We start from the raw sequence: 14937 nt of genomic DNA, 5'->3' as shown, positions 1-14937 counted from the left end.
GTGTGTGTAACATACAGGTCAAGGTCTAGAATGCATCACCCAGAGCTACCATCATTTTTTATCAGACTCACAGAAAAGGCCAAGCATTACTTCTTGGTATCTCTCTCCCTATGACCTCATTTCTCTTTTTATTTTGTTATTCAATTTCAAACTGCAATCACCAGGAATGAACTCTGACTTTTGTGAAAAGTCACTGCACCTTGGCTTCACTGAAGCACTGCGGTTTTACCTTTGTCTCTTTGATTTTGACAGCAATCATTTGTTTCCTCTGCTGGATGATCTCTACCAACTCGTCACATTCTTCCATAAGTTTTGCCTCATGCATAGCAGTATTCACCTGCCAAGAAAGTCCAAAGGATTACACAATGATTATTGCTTCTGTCCCCTGCTGGCTCTAAAAGGTTCGGACTGACAGCTAAACATGCACTTCTTCCATACCTCCCTCGTTAAGATCCTCTCCTAGAAGAAGAGCAGAGATGATGATATTAATGATGCAAAGGCATTGAAGCACCACAGATAGGAAGCTCTCCAGGCCTCTGGTAGGTCATGATGGTTAATGGAAGGCTGGGCAGAAGGACAGATGAGATGGGGGCATGTTTTTCCCACTGTGCAAATCCCTTTACTCCATCAACCTGTCCTCCTGGTGGTTCTTTCAAAAAGAAGGCAAGAAGATTCATGTATTTCAAGAAGAGCCTCTTCCACAGGCACAATGATATTAAGATTACAGTGCAACAACATAGTTCTGTCTTAAAAGGCTTTCAGTTTTCTGATTTTAAATATATGAATGTGCAGAGAGATTTTACATTAAACATATGAATGTGTAGATATTTTTTCACAGAGTTGTCATAATGTTTTACTTGTTTCTTGGCTTAGAGAAAAAAGTTCTATCCAATATCTAAATACTTTTTCCTATTTTGAGATACTGTCTCTACATCAACATATCTCTGCCACAAAGTCAGGATGGAGTCGAGTTAAAAAAAAAAAACAAAACAAAACATTGTCTCTCCACGGACAGATCTCTTCGCCTCCTTTCCTTAACTACTATCATGTATACATGTGTACCATGTGTATCTCTGATGCCTTTAGATATTAGAAGACAATGACAGTTCCTCTGGTACTAGACTTATGGATGGTTGTAAGCCAACATGTAGCATCTGGTAACTAAACTGAGTTCTCTGCAAGAGCAGACGGTGCTCTTAACCACTGAGCCATCTATCAAGCCTCAATTTTATATTTCTTATCTAACCAAAATGTTTCCCTCTTAATGGCAACCTTACTTTTCTTTATTACCCCTTTCTAGTGGGGACACAATAAGGACAGTTTTTATTTATTCTAAATGAACAGTCTCTCCAGCTCTTCTCCATTGCTGGTTTTTTTCTCAGACTCCTTTCCCTTCCCCAAGTTAGCTCTACTTTCCCAAGGCAGCCATCATACCATCTCAAGGAGCTCTCATCCCTCTGGGAATGAGAGATCTACTTAGTTCTCCCTGGGTCATTGCTTAGAGATCTGGAAACATAGACATTTCCCATTAGATTTATTATTCAGGCTACTACTGGTCTAACAGAGAGTGGCGCTGTGCCTTGCTACTTGTAATTCGGTCCTTGGACTAACCTTTGCAGAACACTTGGTATGCCAGGCACTACTGTAATCGATTATCACCTTTCAATCCCCTAAACAATCCCTTATGGAAGGTATCGTTATTACCATTCAATAGATAAAAAGACATGGGCCCAGAGAGATTGACTTGTTGAAGCCTACACAGTTAGGATTGATAGAGATGAGACTGGCTCCAGAGGGTTCCACTCAGACAGAACATTTTTAACAATGACACATCCTTCCTCTCAAGTCCACTATAACAACATCTGTGTTTGGTTTCTGATTATCAGCATCCCTTTCGCATTACCTATCTTTATTCTGACATCCTTTTTTTTCTAATCATTTTAGATGTCTTATTGTTCCCCTAAAATACCATGAATTCGCTTGTGCTATACTTTTTCCTGAATTTATCCTTTTGTTTGGTAAGGCATGTCCTCATTTATTGAGCAAACTTCTTTTTATCTCCCAATGCAAACTCTGCAAACATGCCTTCTTTACCCTTTCCCCATTGGTAACTATACAATCAGTCGCTCTCCTGCGTACACTTACATAACAGCTTCTATATAATTCAGCAATACTGCTTACTATTTCATATCACTGCAATTGTATCAGAATGTCTTCCCCACTTCAACAGGAAGTCTGGAGGCAAAGATTGTGCGTTGTCTACCTCCAGAATAGTAAATGTTGCATCACAGACATTATGTTAGTATCTGTTGGAGTGAGCTGAGTGATAATCCTAAAAAAAAAAAAAGGCAACTTCTATTGCTCACTTGATATGTCCAACTGGTTCTTTGTGTTAGCATAAACTCTGTATATGATATCTAATAATGAAATGATTTTTCCTTCATGTCTACTTCTGATTTACTCACCTTTATCTATAATGATATTACAGTTACTTGGATTTAGTTGCTATTTTGCAAAATGTTTTCTTCTTCCTTTTATTTTTGATTTTTTAATATAATTACATAATTTCTTCCTTCCCTTTGCTTCCCTCCTACCTCTTCCATACATTCACTCCCTACTTGCTTTCAAATTCATGACCTTGTTTTTCACTAATTGTGGTTACATGCTTGTGTGCGTGTTCCCAAAATATGACTTGGTCAATCTGTATGTTGTTTGTACGTATATTTTCAGGGCTGATAATTTGGTATTAGATAAGCAACTGGTGTGCACTTCCTTGGGAAAGACTTTCTCCCAATCTCAGGATTCCTCAGTTGTCCATAATTCTTTGGGAAGTCAAGTTGGTAAGACATTATGAGTGAAGCATCTGAGATCACTAGACACAGTCTCACAGCAAACTTGTTTGTCTGTAATAGTCCATGTCATTTCTCAATAGTCCCAAAGCCCTTCTGTATTGTCATTTGAATCTCTCTAAAGTTCCTCTAGTAATGAAATGAGGATCTGAGCCAAGTTGTCAATACACTGATTCCTTTATGACCCTTTGCACATTTTTTAAAAGCCTCTTTAACTGAATTCTCTGTTCTCAAAATAATTCTTTTGCCATGCAGTTCCATAACTCTCTTTGTCATCTTCATCAAATATTTATTAAGCATCTTCTTGTAAGATGCATTATGCAAGGCCTTGTCTTCAAACACTTAGCAATATAGATGAGGAAGGATGGTGTGTGTATGTGGGCGCGTGTGCATGTAAAACAAATTAAGGTAGCATAAAATAAGCACCAACTGAATCACACCAACTATAAACACAGAAACGGGAAAGAAACAGGTCACTATCAGGGAACAAGTGGAGAAGATACCAGGAGATGAGACATGTCCTAAACATTAAAGGAATGAGTTAGAGATCTGAAAGTTAAGAAGAAAGAAATTTAAAATCAAACAAGGTTTGAATGAGACTCCATGTCAAGAACTTTACTCTTTATTATATTTTTGAAACTATTGACTTTTTAAGACTTTATGTATGCACATATGACTGTGTCTGTGCACATTGGTGGGATACACATATAGAAGCCAGAAGAGAATATAGTAGCCTCTGGAACTAGTGCCGCAGGTGGTTATCAGCTGCCTGACCTGAGTGCTTAGGAACTAAACTCCAGTCTTCTGAAAGAACAATATGCTATCCTAACCACTGAGCAATCTCTCCATCTTGAGAGGAAGGAAAAGTTAACTTTTTTATAATGAAGAAGTAGCATGAGATTGGATGGGCTAATAAAAAAAACTTAAGGATGATTTAGGAAATTGTTGGGATGTGAACAAGACAAGTCAAAGATGAGAAACCATCTGCTGATGGTTGGTCTCCATTGTCAACATGGCTGTTTAGAATCGACAAGGAAACAGAGTTCTCTTTGTGTCTATGAGGGTGTATCCAGAAAGCTTAACTAAGGAAGGAAATCTCACCCTGACTACAGACCACCATGGTCTGGAGTCTTAGACTGAATTAAAGGACAGAGAACTGCTTGCTGACTGTAGACATAGTGTGAGCAGCTGTCAGGTTCCTGCTGCCCTTCCTGCTTTCCTATCAAAGGCTGCATCCTCCAACCACCAACCACAATAAACCTTCCTTCACTTAAATTGCTTCTGCCAGGTTTTTTGTCCCAGTAACAAGAAATGTAAGTAATATACTCTTTGCTCAAAAATCTTCAATTAAACAACAGGCTCTCTGAGAAGAAATTTTTTTCTACTACTTTGTTTCTTCCACTGTGCCTGGCAGAATGCCTTGTATAAAATGATTACTTATATAACATTTGCTGATAGAATTGGCCCAGGAATATACATACATATATGCATGTATGTATGTAGATATGCCATAGTAAATATATGTTGTTGAGAAATTTTGGTTGAAGTGTGGAACCTAGGATGGGGAAGGATTGGAAGCCATTGCATTCAAACAAAAAAACACACACACAAACACACAACTAGTAGAGCAGAAAGTTCACGGAAGAGGCAAAATTCCAAATCACGGCTAAAGCAATGGCATTAAAATGTTTCCATGTCAAGAAGCAACCCAAAAGAGCAAGGTCTTAAAATGTTTTCTGAACAGGAAAAACTCCAGGGAAAGTCTGTCTTCATGGTGTGAATAAAAAAAAAAAAAAACAAAAACAAAAACTCAAATTGCTTGGAAGGCATTTGAAAGCCCAGTGTTTTGTTTGCAATTTTATTTGAATATACAGTAAGGTTATTTCAGTTACATTTTAACCCTTAGTTTAAAATAACTCAGGTTGTCTCATTAAATGTCTTTGGCGGATTAGTCAGTGTGCGGAAGACTCCAGCTATTTATTTGAACTTTGTTTCTAGTTAGTGAGCTTGGCTAAATGATTTTATATATATTTATACTAAATTTTATGTTTAAAATTTTACCCTTGAAGATACCAGTGGAGTAATTCTGAAAACAGTTTGTGTGAATTTATCTACCTCAAAAAGCCTTTGAGGAGCATTCTGTAATATTGAAGAGAAAGTATTTTAGCCCCACTCTCTCAAGGACTAAGTGCTAGGTATCCCAGCCACCCTGGCAAGTACCCAAGTCTTACTGGCTCCATGCTGTTTCATCTGCTTCTCAATTGCAGTGAGAACTTGACTTGCATATTGTTTCCCAACTGTTCGCCACGCCTCTCTGTTGATCGGTGAGGATTAAACCTAAGGCCTCACACGTGCTGAGCAAACACTCTGCTACTAAGAATGTCCCAGTTCCAAGACTAATTGTGAAGTAAAATCTACTCTCGTCAATGTCCACCCTGCTCTAGTACAAATCCATAGGTCCTTTGTTGAAAGGATTTTTTTAAACTGATAGTCACTGCAAGGTAACAAATACGTGGGGTGTTCACAAATGCCAGAGGTTACAAAGATCATTTTTTTAAGTAAATAGTTATTTTGACAAGTGCTTAAATTCTGTATTGGAATGTAAGTGGCCTAGACCCTTAGCTCCTTTCAGAGACGTTGTATTAATTACTTTCCTTATTGCTACTGCCACATACCTGACAAAAGCACAAAAGCAACTTAAGGAAGGAAGAGCTTCCATTGGCCCACAGATCCAGTGTACACCACTGCAGGGAATGATAGCAGGTAGACATTGAGACACTGAGTTACATTCCATGGCCAATTAGAAACCAAGAACTGTGATGCTGGTGCCTAGCAGGCGGTCTCCTTTTTTATTCACTCTGCTTCTCCACAGAGATCCCTCCCACAGTTAGAGTGGATCTCCCTACCTTAATAAACTCAAGCTAGATAATCCCTCACAGGCATGCCCAGAGGCTTATCTCCTTGATGTTTCTAAACCCTCTCAAATGACGATCCGATCAATAAGCCATCACTAATGCATTTGACAATTTTAAGGGGAAATCTCTCGGATGCTCATTCTCCAAGCCTTTGTTTTCTTCCCATGTTTAAAGTTCCTTTGCCTTCTCTCTGCCTCCTTGAGAAATGTCCTCACCCACACCTTCCTCTTCACCCTCACATCATCCATCCTATAGGGAGGGAGTTGTTCAGAAGGCACTAAGAATTCTGGTTCAGGTGGAGCGATACCTATTTACTGATAAATTATCCCAGATACCCAGACTACTTTCTGGCTCTTCCATCTCAATATCCTCCACTCAACAACTCAATGCCAACCAAGACATTGTCTATTCAAATAGATCATCATCTTCTGCCTAGACATTTCTAAAATCCCAGCATTAAAGATCACTTGGAGAAGCTTCTGTTTCAGCAAACAGTGAGTGCCTGCCATTTACATGGAGTGGAGTATAATAATGAAGAACACAGCTTCTGCCTTCGATATTTAATAGGAAGAATGGATACAACTAATTATAATTTAAAGAAAGAACATGCAAGCAATATAATGAAATACAGCGAAGCCCTATGAGAACATACCAGGAAGCATCTAATTTTGCCAGTCGATAATCTCAGAAGATCATAAAATGTCTTCTGTAGCTGATCTGGCTTAGGTAACTATGCAACTTTTGAGCATAAATTAGTGGGGTTAAAGGGAGGGAAGCCCAGGCAGAGGATGATTTGAATAAAGTATGTAAAGCTATAGGGAGGAACAGTAGAGAATGTGCCTGGTGAAGCAGATCAGATTGCACGGGCAATGGAGTGAAGAAAGTTTGGAAGCAGCAATGCAGGGATTGGGAGACAGTCTAGTCTGGTGTGTAAACTGCTTGTTGCATGAGCATGAGGACCAGAGTTCAGATCTCTAACATACATGCAAAAAGTCAGGTGTATCCATAAGCACCTGTGACTGCAAGATGGCAGGGAAAGGACAGACAGAGGTCTCTGGAACTCACTGGCCAACAAAGAGCCTAGTCAAAATGGCAAATTCCTGGTTCAGCAATAAGACCATGGTTTCAAAAAGAAAAGGCGTGGAGAAACTGAAAAGGACATTTAGATGATATCCATTACCTTCCACAGGCACATGCACATACAGGCACATGTTCCTGTACACATACACACATACATACACAGAGAGAGGGGAGGGTTGGGGGAGAGAGGAGGAAGAGAGGAAGGGAAGGAGGGAGGGAGAGAGGGAATGTTACAATTGGGCAAAGTGGCTTGTACCTATATTTACCTCAAGAGGCTGAGACAGGAGGTTTCTAAGATCAAGGCCACCATGACGAATAAAGCAAGGTATTTTTACTACAGAAATAAATGGAGCTAGGGAAATGATTTTCTGGGTACCTGCCATTCAAGCATGAGCACCCCAGTTTAGATCCCTAGGACATGCATTTAGAAAAAAACATGCATGGTGGTGGGCACTTCCAGTGCTTGTTTTGAGGAAAAACAAGAAACAAGATGCCTGGAACTCACTCGCCTGCTAGTCCTGCTGAATTGATAAGTTCCAGAGTCAGTGAGAGACTCTGTTAAAAAAAAAATAAGGCAGAGAGGAGTAGAGGGAGACACCCAGTGCCAGCCTCTTGCCCCACTACATGTGTACATACATGTAAATATACATGCTTATGCACACAAAAGAAAACCATGAAAGCTGCAGATATAGCATGAAAAGATGTGCTGCCATTTTTTTGGAATCAGGATCTTAGATTATAATAACCCAAAAGCATATAGGGAGAGAAAACAGGCACAGGACCCAAAGAAATGGGAGGGGAGAGGACACAGCAAACTCCCCATTTCCTGTTTTCCTATTACTGTTCTGTGCCTTTGTCTCACACTCCACAGGATCAGACAAAAGAGCTGGAGTGGGAAGTCATTCACATGCTTTCTGTGCAAGGTAGTTGAGAAAGGAAAGTGAGAGGTAAATTGGACAGAGGATGAATTTCCAAGAAGCTGTTATGAACAGTTTTGCCAACTTACAAAGCTGCAAAACATTATTGCTTTTTACAATGATGCCTTCAAGGAAATGCAATATTTCCGAAGCAGACATAGTACTGACTGTGGTAACATCAAAGCTAAGGTGTTAAGCCAGATCACACTTTAAGGACATACACACAACCCCCTTCGTCAGCACCATCACCTCCTGCAGACAGCTGTTAGGTTCAAAGGAATAAAAGGAAGAGTAATCTTTTCTGCTGTTTTCAAACCGCCACAACCTTTCAAAGACAGTAGTGAAGATTTGCATAACAAAAACGAAAGGAAGTAGGACTTTCTCCAAGGCGCCTGATCCATTCCTTCAGATTTGGGAAGAGGTGTCTACCTTAAGAACTAAGAAATATATGTCGTTACTAATATGATTTTAAGCTCCCTGTACTTGGGTAACTCTAACCTAGGAGGGAAACAAAGTTTACTTGGGCACAGTTAAGCAATTCTAAGAGCCTCAGATCCTAAGCTTTTTTTTTTTTTTTTTTTTTCAAAGAAGAGACACGAGATATTAGGACATGGATGAAAAATAGTTGTTGAAGTGGAAGCTAAGCCATCTCCAGTGGTGTAAGAATGCTAATGAGTTGGGCACCAGACAGATATTGACTAAGAGACAAATTTCCTGTCAGCTAATGGGACAGATACACAATACTTAACACTTTCTGCTGCTTATCACTTTTCTAATTACTTCATGCATTTTAGCTGCTTTAGTTCACCTACTACTAGCCCTCTGTGGAAGACACTATCTTTATTCTTCCTGGAAAAGAAATTAGGAAACAGAGGCTGCAGAAATTTGTACAAGGTCATATAGCCAGAGTCAAAATCGGGATTTTAAACTAAGTAGCCTGTACATGTCTGATCTTAACCATTTGGTGTGTGTGTGTGTGTGTGTGTGTGTGTGTGTGTGTGTGTGTGTGTGTGCATGTATGTATGTGGTAGACAGAGGCAGAGAAAAGAGGTTTCTCTTCCTCTTTGTGATTTCTATCAAGATAACCACATTTTCTAGATTGAACTGCTGGAAACACTTTGTGTATTTTTCTTAGTTTTATAAGAAAATACAATATATCATGTAACATATATAGAAGTGTAAATGTATGTGAACATATATATTCCATGTTTATTTTACCCTTCCCTAGCTACCAAAATTCTTGACAATATAGGGATGGGTCAGTTTGCTTCACATACCTGTCTTATGAACGGCTTTTCTAGAATAATTGAATATGGCAAGTTCTGTTCTGGGTTTGAAGAACTTTCTCTCCAAGAATCAGAGCATCAAACCTTTGTAGCCTTCAGGTTAGCTACTGTCTCCCTCAATATGCTCCCTTTTAAAACGTATTTATTTTACATTCCTACCCCAGCTTCCCTTCCCTTCTCTCTTCCTCCCAAACCTTCTCCCCCATCCCCACTCTCTCTCCTGCCCACCCAGTCCTCCTCTGTTTCTCTTCAGAAAAGGGCAGGCCTCCCATGGATGTCAACCAGCCATGGCATATCAAGTTACAGTAAGACTGGGCACCTCATCTCCTACTAATGTTACATGAGACAAACCAGTAGAAGGAGAGAATCACAAAGACAGTTAACAGAGTCAGAGACAGCCTCTACTCACACTCTTAGGAGTCCCACTCCTAAGAAGACCAAGACACAGCTGTTACACATGTGCAGAGGGCCTTGATCAGTCCCATGCAGGCTCCCTGGTTGGTAATTCAGTCTATGTGAGCCCGGTTTAGTTGATTCTATAAGCCATGTTCTTGTGGTGTCCTTGACCCCTCTGGCTCTGGCAATCTTTCCTCCCCTTGTTCAGCAGGATTTCCCGAGCTCTGCCTAATGTTTGGCTGTGGGCCTCTGCATCTGTTTCCATCAATGTGCCCTTTTATACAAGGCCATTGCTCAGGACATGAAAGAGAAAAAGCAGCAAAGGTACAGCCTATGTTTTGCATCTAGTGTTTTATGTACAGTTAAATTTTCTTTGTGAAATGGGGTAGAGGCCTACTTTTTATAAATCCCTTCAGAGGCCACCTCCTGTAGCCAAGCAGAAACCCCCATGGAGGAATAGGAACAACAACCCACCCTCAAAACTTTTAAACCCAAATTTACCCTGTCTACAAGAAATGCAGGCACAGGGGATGGAGCAGAGACTGAGGGAATGGCCAACCAATAACTGGCTAACTTGAGACCCATCCCATGGGCAAGAACTACTCTTTAACACTATTAATGATGCTCTGTTATGCTTCCAGACAGGAGCATGCTGTCCTCTGAGAAGCTCCACCCAGCAGCTGACTCAGATAAATACAGATGTCCACAGCCAAACAGTAGATATAGCTTGGGAACACTTATGGAAGAATAGGAGGAAGGATTGTGAGCCTAAAGGAGATAGGAACTCCACAGGAAGATCAACAGAGCCAACTCACCTGGACCCTTGTGGCTCTCAGACACTGAACCACCAACCAAAGAACATACACGGGCTGGACCTAGATCTCCCCACACATATGTAGCAGATGTGTAGCTTGGACTTCATGTGGGTCCTAAACAACTGGAACATCTGGGCGGGGGAGGGCTAGCCCAAAACCTGTTGCCTATCCATGGGTTATGTTCTTCTAGCCGGTCTGCCATGTGTGGCCTCAGTGGGAGAGGATATGCCTAGTCTCATAGATACTTGATGTGCCAGGGTCAGGGGGATAACAAGTGGGAGTCCATGGGAGGAGAAGGGAAGTGAGGAATGGAAGAAGGACTTTGGGGAGGGGAGGGGATGGAGGCAACGAGCAAGATGTAAAGTGAATAAGTGAGAATAAATAAATACACAAAAACATACATATTCCATCAGAACTACAGACGAAATAGATTAGAAAAAGATTAAGAAAAACCCATAGATTTCTACCTCATCACTTTATTGCTATATTGTGAGTTCTGGAAACAGGACAGAATCCTCCAACATTGTGTTATTCATAAGCGGAAAGCCACTCTACAGCTATGTTTGGACTGCTCATCTGCTTGTCTGCTGTTCTTTCATCTCACTACTTTTCTACCACACACTAATTGATTACAAACCCATCAGGAGATACAAGCCTCTAACTCATATGTCTATGCATTTACTTTACAAATATGAACATTTATGCAATCAGGCACAAACAACTAATATGAACTACTATAACCGCCACAAACTGGAAACAAGTTAAGTGTTCCCTGCTGAAAGCAAGGACAAGCAAACAATGGAACAGTCATACAACAGAATACTCTCCCAACCATATACAAAATCCTACAATAAAACTATTGATACAAGTTGAATGGCTCACAGAGGCATTATGAGTGACATAAAAATCACAATATTTTGAATACTGTATGATTCCATTTACAAAACATTGCAGAAATGACAAAATTATAATGATGCACAGACCAGTGGCTGTAAGGAAGGCAGATGTGACTATCCTACAAATTGGTAGCACATGGAGTTGAACAAACAACTCAGTGGAAGAGCATTGGCGGCTCTTGCAAAAGATCCAGGTTCAGTTTTCACCATGTACATCCGATGATTCACGACCATCTGTAATGTCAGGTCCAGGGATCCCAACAGTCTCTTCTGGCCTCTGTGAGCACCAGCAGCCAGTGCACAGACATACATGCAGACAAAAACATCATACATATAAAATAAAATAAATACGTACATCTACCTTTAAAGAGGAGGTAGCACATGTAAGTTAGGGGAGATAATAAAATGATACTGATTTAATTACTCTAGTAATCATGAGAGAATATGTACATATGACAAAATAAATATGCTCCTCCCCCAAGTAAAAATGTAAACGAAAAATAAACTCTCTCGAGTTCCTATGAGGTTTTAGGCATGCCTGGGGAGACAACATTTCGGTAGTTTTCTGAAACTCTAACAGTTATAAATATCTGGTAAAATAGTTGAATCCAATATAATCTCTATCTCTCTTCCTCTCTGTCTCTCTTCTCTGCCTTTTCCTCCATACACATATCATTCTTCATCCTTCTTTATTTTTATACCAGTCATAATTCTTAATAAGAATTTGTTTTAATTTTGTGCCCCTCAACTTGGATGCAAGCTCTTTAAGGGCGAGGACATTGTTTTGTTCACAACTGAATGCACAACATGTAGCCTGACATATTGTATCTGTTGAATCCATCAATGAAAATGACTGTATTGACCCTGAAATCAAGATATAATGAAATCATCAGTACAGGTAGCTTTTCACATCTGTAAGTTCTGTACTTGTAAATTTACTCTTCATATTTAAAATATCTGAACAAAGTGGCATCTGTATTGAATATGTACAAATATTTGGTCTTATTCCCAAGCAATATAGTACAAAAACTATTTAAATAGCATCTACACTGTACTATAAGTAATCTACAAATATTTAAAGTATATACAAGGATATAGTTAGATTATACACAAATGCTAAATCATGCTATGCCAGGGACTTGAGCATCTGAGAATTTTGGTATCTGAGCCAATCTTCCATGGATACCGAGAGAGAACTGTACTGTGTTACATTTCTTCATTACATGAGACAAATATCTTACATTTTCTTTTTACAAAATTGCTCAAAACCACTTTCTTTGATCTGTTTTGTCATCTCAATATTGTTTACTAAAATATGAAAAACAGGAGAAATGTCTAAATAACAACACAGGTTCTAGGAGACCACATATTTTAAAATACTTCCTTTCTTACTGTTGAAAATAAAAAAAAAAAAAAAACCTTACGAGGGCAATTAGCTCATCCTGCTGGGGCATTAACAACTGTACTTCTAACAACTAGCCACCAGAGGGAACTATTTACTTAATTATCAATTTCTTAACAGTGCCAGTACCAAGACATGTGCTGGGTATAAAAAAGAAGTGTATATACCCTTTTTTATCTATCCATTTTTGGGTTGAGGAACACCTAGGTTGCTTCCAGTTTCTGGCAATTATGAATAAAGCCAGTATGAACATAGTTGAGTGAGTGTCCTTATAGTAGAATGGAGCATCCATTTGGTAGATGTCCAAAATTAGTATGGGTGGATCTTGAGGTAGATTCTCGATTTTGTGAGGTATACCCATTATTAATCCCCATAGTGGCTGTACAAGTTTGCACTCCCACCTTCAGTGACGACAGGTTTCCCTTGCTCTACATCCTCGCCAGCATCTGCCGTCACCTGTGTTATTCATCTTAGCCATTCTGACAGGTGTAAGATGGAGTCTCACAGTAGTTTTGGTTTGCATTTCTCTGATGGCTAAGGACTTTGAATATTTCTTTAAGTGCTTCCCAGACATTTGGGATTCCTCTGTTGGGAGCCCTCTGTTTAGATGTGTACCACATTTTTAAATTAGATTGCTTGTTTTTTTAATGTCTAGTTTCTTGAGTTCTTTATATATTTTGGATATTGGCCTTCTATCAGCTGTGGAGATGATAAAAATCTTTCCCCCATTTACACAACTGAGTATTACTCAGCAGTTTAAAAAAATGACACCATGAAATTTGCAGGCAAATGGATGCAACTAGAAAAAAATCATCCCAAGTGAGATAACCCAGAAAAACAAACATGGTATACATTCACTTATAAGTGGATATCAGCTATAAATCAAAGGGCAATCATATTACAACCCGCAGACACAAAGAGTTTAGGTAACAAGGAAGCTCAAAGAAGAGTGATGCATGGGTCTCCCTGGGACAGGGAAATAGAATAGATTTTGCTGGTGGACTGAGAGCTAGTAAAGATGGAAATTCGATGACTCGGATTGGGGGAGATATGGAGGGAGAAGGTATGGGGAGAGATGAGTAGAATTGGAGGGCATTTGGGTAGAAACATAGCATAGTAGAAACTCCTTAGAATCTATGAGGGTGACCCTAGTGAAGACTCCTAGTAATGAAGGATATGGAGCCTGAGCTTGAACTGACCATCTTCTGTAATCAGGAAAGGCTTTCAAGTGGTGGAGTGGGATACAAACCCAGCCACAAAACCTTCCACCTACAATCTGTCCTGCCTGCAAGATGTGCTGGGCAATGGTGGTACAGCACTTAGAAAAGTGGCCAAACCACAAGAGGGAGCCCATGCTGGAAAATGCCTGGAAGATCAGGAACTGTAGGTTGGGTAGTCCAGAAACCTGAAGTAAAACAAAACGAGGCCAAAAAAAAAAAAATTATGAAATGATTCCTAATGATGTTCTTCTATATTCATAGATCAGAGCCTAGCCCAATCGTCATGGAAGAGGCTACCTCCAGCAACTGATGGGAACTGATACAGAGACCAACCGCCTAACATTAGGTAGAGTCTAGGTTGGAGGTCTCCATCAGGTCCCTCCTCTTAAAGCTCAGAGAACCCCACAGAAGATGGAGAGGTGGAACTGTGGGAGCCAGAGGCGTTAAGGACACTAGGAGAGCAGGGCCCAGGGAACCAACTAACAAAACAGACTCAGGGGAGATCACAGAGACTGACGTGGTAATTGCAGAGCCTGCATGGGATTCTGCTAGGTCTTCTACATACATGTTATGGTTGTTGGCTTGGTGTTTGGGGCAGAACTCCTGACAATGATAGTGGGGGTGTCTCTGATTCTTTTGCTTTTACTTAGGATCCTTTTCCTTCTACTGGATTGCCTCATCCAGCCTTGATATGAGGGTTTGTGCCTAGTCTTTAAAAATATTTTATGTATATGAGTACACTGTAGCTATCTTCAGACACAGGAGAAGAAGGCGTCAGATCCCATTACAGATGGTCATGAGCCACCATGTGGTTGCTGGGAATTGAACTCAGGACCTCTGGAAGAGCAGTCATTGCTCTTAACCACTGAGCCATCTCTCCAGCCCTGTGCCTAGTCTTATTATTGTAACTTATTATGTATGCTTGGTTGATAATCCCCGGGAGGTCTGCCCTTTCCGGAAGGAAAACATAGGAGTAATGGATTTAGGGGATAGGGAAGGAGAGGGGTAAGTTGGAGGAGTTGGGGGAAGAAGTTGCTGTTGAAAGGTATTGCATAAGAAAACAATGGATGCAATTGAAATAAAAATATAAGATACCTTACTCTTAAGAGTTTTGTGTGGTGGAGAGAAAAATTAGTACACAAAAGTGCAGAGGTAAAACTG

The 14937-nt window shown here is 40.0% G+C and overlaps 1 protein-coding gene across 1 annotated transcript in view; it reads right to left on the bottom strand.

The window, feature by feature from the left end:
* MID2 (midline 2) overlaps nt 1-14937 on the bottom strand; it is a 95803-nt gene that overhangs the window by 31400 nt on the left and 49466 nt on the right. Inside the window, exon 4 of the mRNA XM_080909996.1 lies at nt 230-337. Within this exon, the coding sequence (XP_080766122.1) occupies nt 230-337 (108 nt within the window). The remainder of the gene's footprint in view (nt 1-229; nt 338-14937) is intronic.

The sequence above is a fragment of the Micromys minutus genome (genome assembly GCF_963924665.1).
Source record: "Micromys minutus genome assembly, chromosome: X".
Lineage (NCBI taxonomy): Eukaryota > Metazoa > Chordata > Mammalia > Rodentia > Muridae > Micromys > Micromys minutus.
This window is presented reverse-complemented; position numbering and strand designations above follow the sequence as displayed.